Source organism: Cynocephalus volans, chromosome 4 (genome assembly GCF_027409185.1).
Source record: "Cynocephalus volans isolate mCynVol1 chromosome 4, mCynVol1.pri, whole genome shotgun sequence".
NCBI lineage: Eukaryota > Metazoa > Chordata > Mammalia > Dermoptera > Cynocephalidae > Cynocephalus > Cynocephalus volans.
This window is the reverse complement of record NC_084463.1, coordinates 109708323-109726975: the sequence shown is the minus strand read 5'-3', so window position 1 is coordinate 109726975 and position 18653 is coordinate 109708323. Positions and strand designations below refer to the sequence as shown.

At 37.7% G+C, this 18653-nt stretch overlaps 1 protein-coding gene and 1 pseudogene across 5 annotated transcripts in view; both read left to right on the top strand.

Annotated features, from left to right (window-relative positions):
* Positions 1-18653, top strand: part of DENND5A (DENN domain containing 5A) — a 99470-nt gene that overhangs the window by 31042 nt on the left and 49775 nt on the right. For 3 of the 5 annotated variants that reach the window (XM_063092785.1, XM_063092789.1, XM_063092788.1), the window contains exons 2-5: positions 8012-8083; positions 8832-8941; positions 10695-11352; positions 18094-18281. In XM_063092785.1, the coding sequence (XP_062948855.1) occupies positions 8012-8083; positions 8832-8941; positions 10695-11352; positions 18094-18281 (1028 nt within the window). The remainder of the gene's footprint in view (positions 1-8011; positions 8084-8831; positions 8942-10694; positions 11353-18093; positions 18282-18653) is intronic. The other 2 variants (XM_063092787.1, XM_063092786.1) reach the window with 2 other exon arrangements.
* On the top strand, positions 1256-3235 carry LOC134375017 (large ribosomal subunit protein eL34-like; annotated as a pseudogene).

Here is an 18653-nt window from a genome sequence, read left to right as displayed (position 1 = left end):
CCAACAGTCATGGAAAAACCTTTACAGATCAGCAACTAGTTAGTCATCTGCTTAATCTTTCAGGTGAGGAAAGTGAGATTCATGAGACTTAGTAAATTGTTTCCCGTCGTGCAATCAGTAAGTAGCCAAGGTAGGACCTTAACCAGTCTCCTACCTTCTAGGCTAGTCACTCAGACTTAACGTAGGCTGATTATTTTAAAATTTGGTATTGAGGAGAGCATGGGAACCATTGTTCAGATTTGGCCTCTGCCAGTTCTTAGTTAGAGAAGTAAGTGGTTTTACCTAAACCCAGTTTTCTGGAGGGGCTAGCTCTTAGAGAAAAGTGCCTGTGTAGATGTATAGCTTCTGGGAGCTCGCACTGTATTCAGAAGAGTGTGTACCTACCCAACTAATTTATTAATTAGAAAAGAACACAGGATTGGGTTCCTTAGACTGGCCTAAATGACCATGAGTTTGACCGCTTGTTGTATCATCCAGTAAACAGAGCAAATTATCTAAGTTTGAGATGTTACCCCAACAGATGTGTATCCTACAGGGCATTCGACTGGTCTAAAAGGCTGGCAGAGTTGACAGAAATGATTGTTTTTGCTATCAAAGTTCTGTCCTAGCTGTGGTTAGGAGCAGTCCTGTCTAGATAGGTTCTCAAATCCCAGTCTCTGTGTTAAAACTGGTTGCAAGAGAAGTTCAGCCATGTTGGAAATACCGGGTACGTGAGTTGGATTAGGTGTGGTGCCTGAAAGATGCTAAGCAGGAGGCAAAACATCAATAAAAGTAATAGCTGTATATGTAAACCTAAAGTTTTCTGACAAAGACAATATGTTGAGAAAGAAGTGAGCAAGTCTGCTTTAAGGGAAAAATGCTGGAGTCACAGATGATTTCCCTTGGTTTTCTATTGAAAAGGCTGGTGAGCAGATTTCCTGGGTTAGTGCTTTAGAAGAGGCCTTTGTGGCCTGTCCAGGGTAGGGGGCAGTTCACTGCCTGCATTCTGGATACCTGTTTGTGAATGTCTGACTCCTGAGCACCATAGTCAGCTGATGACGTGGGCCAAGTTGTAAATTTACCTCAGTTTCACATAGAGAAGACATGAAGGAGATCGATAACTTCTAAAACCCTGCAGTCCTTATGATGAGTGTGTATGCGCATGCACGTGCGTGTGTGAGTGTGTGTGTGTATAAGGTGTCTCTAATTAAAAAGTGCTGGTAGTAATGAAGTAGTCATCTACTTCTTCTGGGGATGGCATCTAGAGGCACTCAGAATGGTCCAGCTTCTGACACACTGTCGTAGGCTTTCCTACAATACAGCCTCTAACAAAACTAGACTGTCCCGAACCCCTGGTAATATAATAATTTACCTTTATACCAAGAGGGTTGGGAAAGCAACAAAATCTGCATGTGGCACGTGTCCAAGCAGACTTCGGGGGATTCAGGCTGTGTGACCTAAAGTTCTTATGAGGTTGTCTAAAATGAAAAAACATGTCAGCAGGGCCTATGGTGGCTCCATGTGTGCTGAATTTTTCCATGACAGGATCAAGCATGCTTTCCTTATTGAGGAGCAGAAAATCAGTTTGAAAGTGTTGAAGGCACAAGCGCAGAGTCAGAAAACTAAATTAAAAAATGAAGCTTTTCTGAGGAATAAAAAAAGAAAAAAATAGTAGTCATCTAAAAGTAATAGCAAGGTTAATTCTCATTTAATTAGAACTTGCATTCCTTTCTCTTCCTACACTGTGCCCCATCAGTCAAAGATGACAGGAGATGTGCTTTGATTTGAACAGAGGTTCAGAAATTATCAGGAAGATAGGGAGAATTGAAATGCTGCAGCAGCAAGTGAGTTGAAGACAAAACAAGCTGGTTCTTCACCTTGCATCAAAAATAGAAATGTGAATTGGTAGCAATATTGTGGTGGTAGGCAGTCTGTTTCAGAAGTGTTTGTAACAGGAAAGCTACAGTGACATCTTTTAGTGCTGGAAGTAAATTGATTATAGAATGAGTGGCACTGGATTGGTGACCATGGTCACCAACAGAATCAATTCTGGGACATTCCAGAATGTTAGTATGTGAAGTATGGCATATTAACATGATCGTATCCACCAGAGGAAAAGAATTTCATAATTCTTTCTTCACATAATGTGGAATAGACCTTATTGATTGGTGTTGATGTGGTGAGCTGGGGTAGTCCATGTAACACTTGTCTTGGGCCAGAAAAGAGAGAGAGTCCAACAGCCTTCAAAGAGGTTTATTCGTGGTATAGCTTTGAATGCTTGAAATTTATTGCCTGCATCCTCTGTTTTAAAACTCTGACAGGTTGTTCAAAACATTAAAAAAATTTTTTTAATTAGAAAAATTTACTTAAAAATTTTTTTTTATTTCAGATAATTGTAGATTTATTTGCAATTGTAAGAGATAATACAGAGAGATACCTTGTGCACGTTACCCAGTTTCCCTCAATGGTAACATCTTGTAAAACTATAGTATACTGTCAGAACCCAGATATTGACATTGATGTAGTTAAGATATAGAACAGTTCCATCACCACAGGGATTCTTGGTGTTGACCTTTTATAGTCACACTCACCTCCCTTCCTTCCCTGCAGTCTCCCAACTTCCCCTTACCCCCCACTATCCCTGACCTCTGGCAACCACTAATCTTTTCTCCATTTCTATAATTTTGTCATTTCAAGAATGTTAATATAAATGGAACCACATGATATGTAACCTATTGGGACTGGGCTTTCTCACTGTTTTAGTACAGGTCTGCTGGCAATGAATTTTCTTAGTGTTGTTTTACCTGAAAATGTTTTTATTTTGCCTTTATTTTAGAAGAATATATTTTCTGTTTGTACTATTCTTGGTTGACAGGTTTTTTGTTTTTTTTTCTTTCAGTGCTTGTATGATGTTGTTCCTTGTCTTCTGGCTTGCATTGTTTCTTATCTTTCATTTCCAACAATTTGAGTGTGATTGGCCTATGTATTATTTTCTTGGTATTTATCCTGCTTGGGGTCCACTGAGATTCTTGAATTTGTACATTACCAGATTTGGGAAATTTCTGATCATTTTTTCTCCAAATATCGTTTTCCATTCTCTCTACTTTCCTTCTGGAACTCCAATTATTTGTGTGTTAGGCTTACTGCCCCACAGAAATCTGAGGTCCTCTCCCCCACTATCCTTTCTCTTTAATATTTTTTTCTCTGTGTTCTTCTGAGTGGATAAGTTTTGTTGTTCTCTTTTTAGGTTCACTAACTCTGCTGTCATCTCTAATCTGCTGTTAAGCCCTTCCACTGAATTATAGTGTCTGTTTCTCTGTTGAGATCTATTTTTCATTTGTTACAATTATAGCTGTTTTAAAGTCCTTGTCTGCTAATTCCAATACTTGGGTCAACTCAATTGGTCTCTTGATTGACTCTTCTCTTGAGAATGGGTCATGTTTTTGTATCTTTATATGCCAAGCAATTTTGTGTTGGGACCTTGACATTGGGTGTAATATGTTGTAGAGACTCTGGATTCTGTTACCTCCCTCCAAAGAGCATTGTTTTTTTGTTTGTTTTGTTTACTGTTTACCTGCAATGAGTGGCAGATTAAATCTCAGTTCAGTTTCTTTAGCTCTAATTTGGCTGTTTGGGGTCTGCTGCATGCATGCATGATTCAGGGATCAGCCACGGTGGTAGACATAGTTTATATAGATTTGGGGGCTACCTTTCTCTGGTTCTCTCTGGAGTTTCCATGCTTCATTTCCTAGCCACTGTTGTTGCCTTAAAGTTTGTCCTCTGGTTCTTCAGGCTTTTTAGACTGTGGGTATTAATGTGACTTTTAGCCACCTCTCATGGCAAAGATTGGGATTGCCTGACCAGAAGCCATAAAAAGGGGAAACTCACTCAGTTTCATTACTCTCTTTGAAGTGTTGATCCTCCTTCCTCCTTCAGAATCTGCCTGCTTTTCATTCTTTAGTACCTTTAAGTAGTTTTTTTTTTATATTTTGTCTTGAGTTCATAGTTGTCTGCAGGAAAGTTGATGTGATAGGAACTACTTTGCCATGACTGGAAATAGAACCTCTATCAAGTACATATAAATTATTCTGTTGACAAAATCAATTTTTTCAGTTGTCGTTTTACAAATATTTATATTATCCTTCCCATCTCCTCCAGGGGCCAGATATAAAAATGCTCTTTTCTCCTTTTTTTTTAAACACTTCAAATTTTATGTAAAGCTTGTTAAGTGTATCTCAACTTTGATTACTGATAGGTTTAGAAATTGAAATGCATTTTTTAATTTGGTATATCTAATCCAGGATGTAGATACAACAGATATCTCCCGGAAACAGTTTCCTAAGAAATGATGGTTATTTTATTTTGCTTAAGTCTAAGATAGCACTGTGTTCTGGAGTAGTTCAACATAAAGTAGGTTGAGGTTTTATCACATGGATCTCTCTCAGGTAACTGTTTGGGATATACCTTTTCATATCTGCCTTCACCATTTCAAAACTATCATTATCTCCCACAGATGTAATACATTTACCATAAATGTGCAACTTTGAGATTTTGGCAAAAAATTTCTGATGAGACCTCTCAGATCACTTCAGGTAGAAGTTTTGAAGATCTGATCTTTTTTTTTTTAACTTGCTCACCTGTGTGTATGTTTAAAAAGAGAGAATTTTGTATCTAATCAACACAGGCTTCTCATGATAGGAAAGGAGAAAATAATGTCCTAACTTAAGTCAGCATCAACTTGGAAAGCAATTATTTAGTAGTGTGTATGTTTTAGCCTATATGAAAACCTGTCCATTTATGTTAATTTGTAAATAAAAAAAAATCTTTTTTAAAACTCAGGGGGAAAAATGTGGGCTAGTTAGGTGGTTAGAGTATGGTGCTGATAACACCAAGGTCCAGGGTTTGATTGCTTGAACTGGTCAGCCACCCTCCCACCCCAGCCCCAAATTAGGTTAATTTGTAAGTGGTCAAATGTTTCCTACCCAAATTAGGAGAAACATTGGGAGCTGTGGTTTCTAACTTTTTGGGGTCATGGAACCCTTTGAGAATCTGATGAAAATTCTGGTTCTCTCCTCAGAAAAATGTACATATTTTCATGCAAAATTTTATCAGCCATTTTAGAGAATTCAGAGGTTCTTTTGAAGCTTCCCAGCATAAGCATGCCCCATTTAGGGTTATTCAAAACAAGTTAGTAACAGCAGGCTAATAGCAATACAAATGTCAGTTGTTTCTGGCTTGTTCAAAGCAGAACAGATAAACGAAGAACCCGTTAGAAGTCCTTGTAAGGCATGCAGGCTTTAAAAAAAATCTGTTACGATTTATCTGAAGTGTACTTTCCTAGAGGCATGTTCACAAAGATAGACCAAGATCTAGTTGACTAATTTTTAAGTTGCTGTTAGAAATGGGCTTTAGTTCTTATATCCAGACCTGCTTATGTTTGCATACTCTATATGTTTTGGACAAAGAATTAGTTGTTATTTTTAAGACAGTAGTGCAGTTGTTGTGATATCATATTCCTAATATTGTTTGAATTTCCAAAGGTCTAAATAATTGAGGGTTTAAGGTACCTGTGATACAAAGGTTTCAGGAGGTGGATCTATGTAGGTGTTTCTGAGGCATGAGTTTTCTTACTGCTTATTCTTAAAACTCAGACTTCAGTAAATGATGAAAGATTGAATTGTTTCAATAAAAAGATTTTAGATTTGGGAACCCCCTTCTTCTATTACCTTTCTGATACTCTTTGTTGTGTGGCCAAAATAAATATGATTCATTCTCAGGGCCCTCTTTCCTCTATATACCTCCTTTCCCCTTGCAGTGAAACTATTCTGCTCCTGCTACTAGTCCAGTCTTATTTAAAGAAAAGTCTGACTTTTCTTCCCTCAGCTTGTTTAAGAAGGGGCAGAACGGGAGAGGTAATGGTGGGGACAGAGGCTGTAATGACCACTTCTCCTGTGACTCACAGCCTCTCCCTGCTGTTTGGCCACACTTGATCAGCTTGTCATGCTCACTTCTGGCTCCATTCTTCATTTCACAGGTTGTTTAAAATTCTCCCCTTAAACAGTCCCCTATTCCATCCTCTGAATGTTCGTCATGTTTTGGGGGACACCTTATAGCCAGCTTAGGAAAACATCTTTCTCCAAAGGCTTTCATATAGGACAGTGGTAACTGCCCTGATTTGTGTGTATGTTCAGATATTTCATGGTTTTTACTGAGGGGATTTTCTAGCCTAATTAGGAAGAAATGAGCAAACTGACAATGAAAAGTGAAGAAGCTTAGGAGGAAGAAATAGTTATCTTCTCTTAGAACTGAGTGCAATTTACAAATATGTTCTTGAGAATTTCAGACTGTAGTCAAGCTCATTATGTCAGCTGCTTGCTGCTTAATTACTTTGTACAGTGAGGGCAGGCTTGCCAGGGTTGGCTCTTTGCAGGTGTTACCCAGCGCTCCGAGACTAGCTCTACGTAAGCCATAGGCCTTTATTAGAGCAGCCATTGCCAGCTGCCTCCTTATTTTGCCAATCTTCTTTAGCGAAGATTACCGAATGTATTTTGAGAGATGAAATTTGCTTGAAAAGAAAGCTTCAGAAGAATAAGTTTGCAAGAAGGGATCAAGAAATGAGGGGAACTGAAATTGTGATACTTGCTTTACAAAGAGGAAGAAGGTTGCATCTTGTCAGAAGTTGAAAATTATGATTAAGTAGGCTGCTGTTTCGGAAGATGGACAAAACCTCAGAGAAAATGGAGGAGAGATTTTAGTTATAAAAGCAGTACATTTCTGACTGGAATTATTATTTGTTTCTGGAACAGGTGGCTTATTATTATAAACTTTTTCTTTTTTAGAAACTTTTGAGGTACCTCTGGGATGATTTAGGGTGAAGGACTTCCTGACTGTAGGAGTATCTCATCCTGTGATGGTGAAAAATGCACCTTCCTTAATAATCACCAGCTCCTTTGGGTCTCAAATCAACTTAGAAAAACCATAGTTGGAACAGAATTTATTCTATCAACTAGAGCACAAGAACAGGATCGTTTGCAAGTGCACTCTGAATGGTTAGACCACATAGGCCTCCCAGATAATAACCTCCCTTTGAAATGGTTATTTGTGTATATTCTTTTTTCTGTATATTTGGCATTAAGATCTTGGAGGGTAGGTGCTTTGTCTGGTTTATCTCTATCCCCCACTGTACCTGAGTCTCTTACATAACGTGAATACTCAGTAAACAGATATAGAATTCAATTGAGTTATCCTTGATCATGTTTCTCATTTATTTTTCTGTGACAGCTACTACATTTATTTGTTTTAACTATTAGGTGCATTTAATTTGTCTCCCTCCCCCTAACCCCTTAGGAAAAGCAATATTTGGGGCAATATTTTTTTTTTTTTTTTGTTGTGCAATGCCAGTTTTATTTATTTTTTATTTTTTTATTTTTTTTATTTTTTATTTTTTTAAATTTTATTTTGTCGATATACATTGTAGCTGATTAATGCTCCCCATCACCAAAATCTCCCTCCCTTCTCCCTCCCCCCCTCCCCCCCAACAATGTCCTTTCTGTTTGTTTGTTGTATCAACTTCAAATAATTGTGGTTGTTATATTGGGGCAATATTTGGATAAAGCTCTAGTGACTTTATAGTAACTTGATATTGGTTGAGCTCTTCATTCTATTATAACTTATTGTAATGTTTTTCAAACTATGGATTGTGACCATTAATAGGTCTGCAATCAGCATTTTTTGTTTTAATGGTATAGAATAGCAAATATGAGCAGGCATGATGATATATGAGGGTACATCAAAAAGTTCATGGAAAAATGGGATTAAACAATAATACAAATCTTTCCATAAACTTTTTGAAGACCCCCTCATATAGTAAGGGTAAGTATTTCGTGAAATTTTTGTTTTAGATAAATTTATATGTACACATGTGTATGTTTATTGCTTCATGATGTAAAATGTATTCTGTACTGGAGTCATGGTCAAAAAGTTGACTAACACTGCTTTATTGTAATATTCTGTTATTTCATTTATCATATAGCATTATGCCAGTACATACAGGCTTCTAAAGCCAGGAATGGTGCCAGTCCTTTCATTTCAAGTACAACTGAAGGTAAAAACAACAAAATTGAGAACACTCAAAGCTTTCTGGTGGTTCTTAAATATATGTCTCTCCAGTGGCATTTTGTACCCTTTGATCTTCTAACTTTCTTGGGCCTTTTTTGACCAGTAGGTTTTTCAGATTTGTATCCCTCTAGGTGGTAGGTTCTTTGGTTCTTTCTCTCTTTGTTTAAATGTTCCGATTTCAATGTACTTTAGTGGTTTTTAGGAGGGAGAAGGGGGATACAAAGGAGAATTCCAGAAATTTAAAATTATTCTGAATTGACAAAATAGCTCATTAGATTTAGCCTTTAATCTGTTTTCTTATATCTTTTAGTCGCTGTATTTTTCAGAGATCATAGAAATGCACAGTTTATTCTGAACTTAAAATAATTTATGCTTCTATGATGTTTTCAGTTGACTTTAAACAAATTAAATGTGGAATAAGAGATGGATACAATCCTTTACATTACTTGTGCTTTCTCTTCTTTCTCCCAAGAAAATTAACTGTTGGATTTGTAGTGATAATTTCATTTTGAAGAAAAAACAAAGACAGCTAGTGGTGTCCAGTATTAACCATGCTACACTTTTTCAGCTTCTTTACTGACCTAATAACTTTATTGCCTTTCCTATTCTTAGATGGTTGGCATACTAACCCTCTTGCCTTCATTTCTGTACTTTGCTGGACTCCTAAGCTTAGATATTCATAACACTGTGATTTAACTTTGTGGAGATGATTTGCCTCATTCTTTTTCTTACAGGAGAAAATTTTGAGCAGACACCATTGAGAAGAACATTCAAGTCTAAGGTCCTTGCACGATATCCTGAGAATGTAGAATGGAATCCCTTTGACCAAGATGCAGTGGGAATGGTTAGTATTTATTAGCTACAAGTGTGAGATAACTTATAGAGTAATTTATAGTAGGATTGTGTATCTTGGCTGGGATGCCAAGTCTCACCAAACACAAATAACTTTTGAAGAAGGGATTTAATGTATGTTGTTCATAATTCTACATTTTGGTCAATATATAAAATATTCCGAATATATCAAATATGCTAAAAGTCACAATGTGTTTCTATTGTGTCAGACAGATATGAGTATGTAGTACTGGGCCAGTGAACTTATTTTGTGGTATTGAGTGATTGATTGCTTATTGCATTGAGGTTACATGGTGAGTGATGTTTTAAAAAGTTTTCTCTCATTCTGCATTGTATATACCTGAGTAATATGGCAGAAATGGGTATTTTTGTATCATCATAATTTTAGATAAGACAGCATTTAAAAATCTTATGTAGAAGAATACTACTGTGAATAAGCTAAACTTTATTGAATATTCACCTTGTGCTAGGCACTCCAGTAAGCATTTTACATGAAGTAACTCATTTAATCCTTGCAATACCTCTTATGTAAGTAATATTAAGTACACACATACACACACACACACACACACACACACACAAGTGCATAATTTATAGACGAGGACACTGAGATCCAGAGAGGTTAAGTAATGGGTTCAAGGTCACATGACTAACAGTCAAGCCGGAGTTTAAATGCTATAGGTCTGGCTCCAGACCTCTGCTCTTAACCACATCTTTGTACTGCCTCTGTTACATTTTTAATAGCACTGTATGGTTTTTAGAGAATGATCTTGTTTGATGCACAGAGTAATCCTGTGAAATAGGCAGAGTAAACCAAATCGTATTATCATCATTTCACAGATGAGTCTTAGCATTAAGTTTTATGATTCCTAGTCCAGTGCTTCTTTCATTGTAATGTGCTATATCCTAGAAATACTTAGACTTTGGGAAGTCAAGTTCAAGGCTAACGGATATAACATAATGTAGGTTCTTATATTTGTTAAACCAGGCTGTTTGTATAGCCAGAATTGTGTAAAACTAGGAAGTGGGGACTAATTGATTCAGGTCAGTTTGATTAGCTATCCAAGTTTATATAACTCACCTGAGTTAAAGTGAAAAAAATTACATCTTTATCCTGATTATATCATCTCCTTGTTTTATATGAAATGAGCACCCTTTTTGATGTGAAAAGAGAAGGTTTTATTGATGATGGAATTTTGTGATCTGGTAGAGTCTAAAACTATGTAATAATAAAGTTCAGTTTTAGGTATGGATTTGCATCTCTCTGGTTTTTAGATATATTTCTAGCATCATCTAATACATATCTTACTCTGTCTCATGCTGTTATGGTTAACCACCTACCAGTTCCTAAATTCTCCAGGCTTTCTTTTATCTCCATATCTTTGTGCATTTTCTTCCTGTCCCTGAAATACCCTTCTTTCCCTTTTCTACCTGATGAAATCTAGCATAATCACATTTCTGAAGCTTTTTCTGATATTCCAAGGCCAAGTTGTCTGTTCTGTGTTCCCTAGTACTTTGTATTTACTTCTTTATAGCCCTGATGACGGCATTATAATTTTATTTACTTGTGTGTTTTGCTTTAGAATGGGAGAGCTTTAGGGCAGATACATACCCAGCATAGTAAACGCTCTATAAACAAACAAACAAACAAACAAACAAATAAATAAATAAATAAATAGTGATGGTGTTCTGAAAAGAGGATCAGCAGTGAGGGTTCTCACTGTTTGTTGCCTTGTCTTTTGCAGCTCTGCATGCCGAAAGGGCTGGCATTCAAGACCCAGGCTGATCCCAGGGAGCCTCAGTTCCATGCTTTTATTATCACAAGGGAGGATGGCTCTCGGACATTTGGGTTTGCCCTCACGTTTTATGAAGAGGTGACTAGCAAGCAGATCTGCAGTGCAATGCAGACCCTCTACCACATGCACAATGCTGAATATGATGTTCTACATGCTCCCCCTGCTGATGGCCAAGACCAGAGTAGCATGGAGGACGGTGAAGGCACTCCTGGGACCAAACTGCAGCGCTTCAACTCCTATGACATTAGCCGGGACACTCTCTACGTCTCTAAGTGCATCTGCCTCATCACGCCCATGTCCTTCATGAAGGCATGTCGGAATGTGTTGGAGCAACTCCACCAGGCAGTCACTTCACCTCAGCCCCCTCCACTGCCCCTTGAGAGCTACATATACAACGTACTCTATGAGGTGCCACTCCCACCTCCTGGCCGGTCTTTGAAGTTTTCTGGTGTCTATGGGCCAATAATTTGCCAGAGACCAAGTACCAACGAGCTTCCCCTATTTGACTTTCCTGTCAGAGAGGTTTTTGAACTGCTTGGGGTGGAGAATGTGTTTCAGCTTTTTACTTGTGCTCTTCTGGAGTTTCAAATCCTGCTCTACTCACAGCGTAAGTCAGTGCTTACTAGAGGTCTCTGCCTACATAGGGGCTCCCTTCTTTCCATATTCAGACACAGTGGGGCGGACTGTAAAGGGCTATTAAAATTTGAGCAAAACTCAGATCTTTTACAAGTAGGTGGTGGTTGGCAAGTTGATGGAACATGAGAGGGCTAACATTTCTGATTGATTTTCTTTGTGGCCTTCGTCTAGGCACTCCAGTCTGGGAGGGGAACCCTGCCTCCTGAGGTCCCTTCTGACTGAAGCTGAAAAGAGGGGTGGGTGGTGATGGTCACCAGCAGCTGACATTCTATCAATTCTGTCCTGTTATTCTGCAGTTATTTCTGCCCCTTCCTCAGCCTAACAGTACAATCAAGGCACAAAGAATGCTCCTTTATATATCGAGAAAATACATTTGAGAAAAAGAGGAGGTGTTGCTTCTTTCTATTGTTTGCTTAACTGAATTGTTTTTATAAACGAGAGGTTGAGTTCAAGCAGTAGATTTGGACAAAACAGTAAAGCAGATCAGAAGGAAACAGATGCTTATTAAATGAGCCAGACAAGTAATATAAAATTCATTCAGTACATATTTTAAAAAAATTAATCAACACATTATTGAGTGTACTGTGTGCTAGGCATTGTTTCAAGGGCTGGAGATATATTGGTGGACAAAACAGAGAAACTATCATGGAACTTATATTTTGGTGGGCAAATAGAGGTGATTAAATAAATAAATAAGGTAGTTAATGAGGTTTGTGAAGAAAAATAAAACAGGGAAAGGAATAGTATTTGGTGAAGAGAAGTTCCAGTTTTTAATAGGGTGATTAGGTTCGGCCTCTCTGAGTGACCTATTCAAATCTGTAAGAAAAGTATTCCAGGCAAAGGGCACAGGAAATATAAAGGATATAAGACAAGAATGTGCTTTATGTGTTCAAAAACAGTGAGGAAGCTGGGTGGGTGGAATGGAGTGAATGAGCAGAAATGTAGTAGGAGATGGTTTTAGAAACTTAACAGGAAGCCAGATTGTATGTGGATTCCCTTTTATTAAATGTAGGTTACTCCCTTATTAATAGAGTGCTTTCAGCAATTTAGATTGGTTTTCTTGAAGCAGTTTTTATTTGTGATTCAAAGACATCATTCTTATGTGGATGAAAATCTCTCTGGCCAAAAACATGCCAACATCACTGCAATTGATGCAGCCTGAATAGAAAAGAAGTGTTACTTAGGGAAAAGGAATGCAGGCTAAATTGTAAAACTCTAAAAGAATAACCGTTCGGATGACTGAACTGGCAGTTTTAAGCAGTGTTTTCTTTGTGTAGGTCATAAGGTTTACTTTTTGATAATATTTGTTTGTTCTATATAGAAATAATTTTTTTTTTTTTTTTTAGAAGCTGGCTGGTATGGGGATCCGAACCCCTGACCTTGGTGTTATAACACCGTGCTGCACTCTAACCAACTGAGCTAACCAGCCATCGGTTTTTTTTTTGTTTTTTTTTTTTAAATAGCCTAAGTTTTTAGTTGTTTTAAAATTATGTACAGAACAGAGGCTCTTTATCTGATGTGGCCTAATAAGGTAGTTGATGGGATAATTGAAAAGGTCTTTTTGAAGCATTTCATTTTCAGAGAAACAACTATTCTTTCTGCCCTCATATTTTACCATTTACATAATATTTGGTTGTTATATAATCCAGTAATAAGTTCAACTAGCACAACAAATTTGGGAACAAATGCAGCTGACTCTTGCTAAGCATATAGTTCAGTGAGTGGGAGCAACATATGCTTTCAATGATCGTTTCTTGTGTATCCCTAATGAAAATAATAGTTTTTTAAAAACAAATAAATTATGTGTGGACAGTCAGTGCAGAGAAAGTTGGCAGTTTCCCTTTTTCTTTGACCTAGAATCCTACCCCTGAGAAGTAATCTCTTAATTTTTAAAATTCTCCCCTCTCTAATATTTTAAAATAAAGCACTGTTTTTTATGTTAGGTTTTGAGTACACATGTGTTAATTTTAATATTCTTTAAATTAGGCCTACCCTTTATGACATATGTATGATATACTAAAATAAAGCTTGAAAAAAAGCATTTCATTCAAATGGTAGAAATTTAAAACATTATAAAAGGGTGTAAAGTGAAGTATAAGACTTCCACCTCTGGCCCCTGGTTCTCCTTCAGAGGGTTTACCACTGTTTCCTTCCAGTCATGCATATACAACATACATACTTTTAGAAAACAACAAATGGGAGCATACTAATCATTGTTTTGCACCTTGCTTCTTTCACTGAATAATGTACCTTGGGAATTTCAGGACATACAGATTAGGTTGTTTCCCAAGAACAGAGAATTATGAGAAACATCCTTATTCATACCAATTTCATAGGTGTGCGAGTGTGCAAGGACAATTTTAATTCAGTTTCTAACATGCAGGAGCTGCCCTGTCGTTTGTTTAGGGAGGAAGCTTATCTGTGGAGTGATCCCAAGTCCATTGTCTTTCTCTGCACACAGGCACGTCATAAAAATGTGTGGATTCCTCCCTTCTCACACTCAGACTGGTGGTTTTAATCCCAGTATGCTTTGCATTATCTTCTTTTGTTAAAAGTAATTGCTCATTACAATGTTATGGGATCTGTGAGAGAACCCAGACAGCCCTGGAACTAACAGTTGATTTTGATTGGCTGAAACACTTTGGATGCAGCTGACCTTTAGCTGCTTCCTATTTATTGATTTCACCATCTTGGAATGATGAGCACAGAGACTGGCAGTGGCAAAGGAGGTACTGGTTTTATCATTTGTACTAGTGTATACAAATGGGTTTTGTGCTGTTGCTTACAGCACTTGGAGATCAGCATCCTAGTGTGGGTACCACAGATTGCTAGATTCCTGAGGCATTATTTATTAGGCCATCCTTCAAGGTGGGATGTTGCTTTTTGTAAAATTTAAAAGTGTAGAGGAAGAAAACCCATAATTCACACAGATCAGAAAGGCTGTAAAATTTCAAATTTCTAGTGTTTGTTAAACCAAACCACATAAATGGAAAGAGTTTAGTCTTGAAATAGGGGATTGTCTCTCATCCCAAAAAGATTTTGTTTCTAAGAATGCCACAATTTCAAATGCATCACAAGGAATTCTTCAGAGTTTTCAGTCTGAGGCAATCCACACTACAAGATGCAAGTGGTCTGAGTTTTAGATACTAGTTTAGATTCATCCTGAAGAGTAGGGGAAAAACTAGAACTAGATTTCTGTATTATTGAAAAACCTTTTATGAATCAGAGAAAACTCTTTCATTCAGACTCTAGCATGCCCTGTTTTATGGTTATAGAGCAGATGTTCTCGTATACTGCAGCTATATACTGTACAGCGCATTCCAGTGACCAGGAAGCTTCGTGACAATGGCATTTCAGGGACAGCTTTACTCAGAGTATCTGTTGGCCTGCTGTGAGATGTTATTGTTCCTAAGCAGACATGTTAGGAATGCCAACCACATAGAGCAGTAGCACCTGCTTTATTGACTTTGGGTAAGGGAAGGAGGATGCCTTTGGTTTTCCTGTGATTAAAAAGGCTTCTGGTACTTCCTGCCTTTTAAAAAAATCTAGAAATGGTGTGGGTACACTGAAAAGGGGGGAATTATTCTCCATAACATTTATTCAAAATATGTATTTTAAGAGTAAGTGTCGGGGCACAGTAAGACTAGACCTTTGGCTGTAAATATCATTTGAAGGTGTTCTCCCACGCTTTTACATTCTTTTGATTTATCTTAATTTTGAATTTTAAAGGAAGTTCTTATGATGTCTGAGATTCTAAAGATTATTGCTGTTGAGTGGATTATTTACAGACATTCATATCTAGAAAAAAAGCTGAACGATGTAAGAATTAAGGTCTCATCTGGAAAATAATTAGAATTTTTCTTAGTAGTAATTGTTAAAGTAATAGTAAAACAGGAGGATTTCAGCAGAAATCAGGTAAACAAGCAGAGGTGTCCAGGTGCCCTCATGGAATCGAGACATCACAGAAGAGACTGAGGTAGATCTTGCAGTGGTCTAACTTTTATTATCAGTTATTGATTACCTTCATGTGGGACTAAATACTTTTTCTGAAATAATATATAGATTATCTAACTTGAGTGTTTTTTATGATTTGGGAATTTTTTTCCCTTCCTTCAATGGGGTGGCAGTCCTCACTGAATAGTTTTTTTGGGGTTTTTTGGCAGCTGGCCAATATGGGCATCTGAACCTTTGACCTTGGTGTTACAAGGTTGCATTCTAACCAACTGAGCCAACCAGCCAGCCCCCTGAATAGTTTTTAATGTGGGAATGATGATGCTTGGTGAGAGTGCAGCCTTATAACACTAAGTTCATGGGTTCAGATCCCTGTACCAACCAGATGCTCCTCCCCACAAAAGGCACAATGAAAAATGAGATAGTTTCTCCTTGAACTCTTATCAGAGTCTGCTGCAGATTTTTAGTGAATGTGAAAAGCTCATGTTCCTTTGTCCTTTTCCTAAACCAGTTGTATTGTTATTTTTATTATTGGTAATCAAATTTCTGAGCTCAGTTTTACCCACTGATTGGTCACATCACTGATCTGTCAAGTGCATTACTTTCCCCAAAGATACATATACATTCCTGTAGTGCACTAGATATATTTTAAAAGATGACTTTTAAGTCAGTAATTTCTATTTATTTGAATTACTAGTTCTGGTGTGTTTATACTCACAACACTTCTGACACCAAATGTGTGGATTTTCCCTTCTACCAACCAATTCTCCAACTCTCTGAACACAAGCTGGGTGTCCTACAATTTAATTCAATTCTGACATTAACTCCCCAGAGTTAGCACAAACCCCAAATGTTAAGGGCTCAGTCTCACAAGACTACCTCCACCTCAGGCAGTTGCAAGTCTAGGTCATCTGTACTTCTGACTGACAGGCTATAGAGTTGACAGGTTCCCATAGTACCCACCTCATGTTTGAAAATTTTCTAGAATGCTTTTGGGCTGGGCCTGAATTATTTCTGGAAGTGAATCACTTAGATTATTTTCTTACAAATGGTTCACCAAACTCAGGCAAGTGCTTTACTTACTATTACTTATTTATTATAAAGGACACAACTCAGGAACAGCCAAATGGAAGCATTGTACGGGCAGGGTATAGGGGAGGGGTGTGCAGCCTCCATGTCCTTTCCGGGTGCTCTATCCTCCAGCACCTCAATGTGTTCACCAGCCCAGAAGTTCTTTGAACCCCTTTGTTTTTTTTTTTTTCACGGAGGCTTCATTACTAGGTAGGCATGATTGATGAAACCATTGCTCATTGGTGGTTAACTCAATCTCCAGCCTCTCTCCCCTGCCCTGAGGAGGTCGGGGTAGGGGTTGAAAGTTTCAACCCTCTAATCATGCCTTGGCCTCTCTGGTGAACTGTACCCATTGTAAAGCTATCCACAGGGCCACAGCCACCAGTCATCTCATTAGCATACAAAAGACACTTATTACCTGGAAAATTCCAAGGTTTTTAGAAGTTGTGTGCCAGGAACTGGAGACAAAGACCAAATGTCTATTTATCACATTAGTAAAAAAAAAGTTATTTATAGGTCATGCTCTTTGATTAGCCAGGAATAAGGTGATAGGAAGCTTTTCAAGTTTTATTACTGAGCAAATGTAGAATGCTTTGCTAAACTTCCACCTAGTTAATACATACCAGCTTCTGCTCCCTTCTTATTCAAACTTTCACATTTTCATTACTTATAACTCCTTTATGAACCAAGCTGTGATGTGTTTAAGTGGTATGGTAGGTTTTTAGTGCATAAAACCATTTTAACTCCTATGACAACTCATTTGAAATCAGCCTTTCCAGAAGGAAAATTAAAATTTATGTTCCTGCTTTGTCCTTTAATGCCTGAAAGCATCACACTGTTTGTGAGCAGTATTTGTTAAATTTCAGTATTAGCATCTTATTGGCTTCGCCAGTGTGTTTATTACTCATTTAAAACAAAAAACCAAAAAACCGAAAAAACCCGCACACAGGTCTAGAAATTACATTCTGAAGAGAAGCTAAACACTGAGCACAAGCCTTCCCTTCTAGGCTATGATATCTGACCTAGAACAAAAGTTTTGAAGTTAGTCCTCTGGGTCTTTCAAGTTCTAGGGGAGCTTTTTCTTGAAATGTTAAAATAATGTTTTTGTGCGGTCTCCATTCAGGAAAGGTTGCCAGGTGTAGGGCAGACTTGGCTAGTGTGGAAAACCAACCTTTGCATGCCTGTGTTTTTTAATGCTTGATCTTGAAGGCAAAACTCACATAGCCTTCTTACAGGATGCTCTGCAGAATTATCTTGAGTGGTAATTAAGCCAGTTTTTGCTTCATGTTGAAGGGAGACCTAGACCACTGTTCCTTTTTTTGTTTGTTTGTTTTAGTTCCCCCAACCCCTTTCTACTAAAGAGAATCTCCTTATCATTCTGGGGGTAGTATTTAGAGGAAGGTGCTATTTATGCTATTTATTATTTTTATTGTATTTCCATTTAAAATTTGATTACTAGTAGGGACCTGTGTGTGTGTATGTAGGTATATTTCAACTTGTGGTCCACTGGGGTCACTGGGTTATCTAATACCCATAAGGTAATCACACAGAACATACCCTTCCTTAAGTTTATCCTGATTCTTTCTAAATGAGAAATTGTAATGAAGATTTTAACTTACTGTTTGGAAAGTAAGTGCCTAATTTTTGACTGTTTCGGTTTGTGTGTGTGCTTTTTTTTTTTTTAACCTAGATTACCAGAGACTGATGACTGTGGCGGAGACGATTACAGCTCTCATGTTTCCTTTCCAGTGGCAGCATGTCTATGTCCCTATCCTCCCAGCTTCTCTCCTGCATTTCTTAGATGCTCCAGTTCCATACCTGATGGGCTTGCATTCCAATGGCCTGGATGACCGGTCAAAGTTGGAGCTGCCTCAAGAGGTGAGAGCTTAAATGTTGCTACCTCTGGCATCATCTAGAATTGGGGAGGAAGACTTTGGGATGGGCCCACATAGTATCACCAAGTTTATTTTCTTTCATTTTGGGGAACATGAATAACTTTCCAGGAAAAAAATAAAAACAATGAATTTAAGCTCAATTTGGTATTATTCAGAGGTATTTGTCATCTTTATCACCTGACACTGACATACATACATTGTAACCTCTGTTTATACTCTGTGTTGTGAATTGCCTTTTTCATATACATTTTTTGTTTGTTTCTTTTTTTTTTTTTTAAAGATGGCCAGTAAGGGGATCTTAACCCTTGACTTGGTGTTGTCAGCACCACGCTCTCCCAAGTGAGCTAACCAGCCA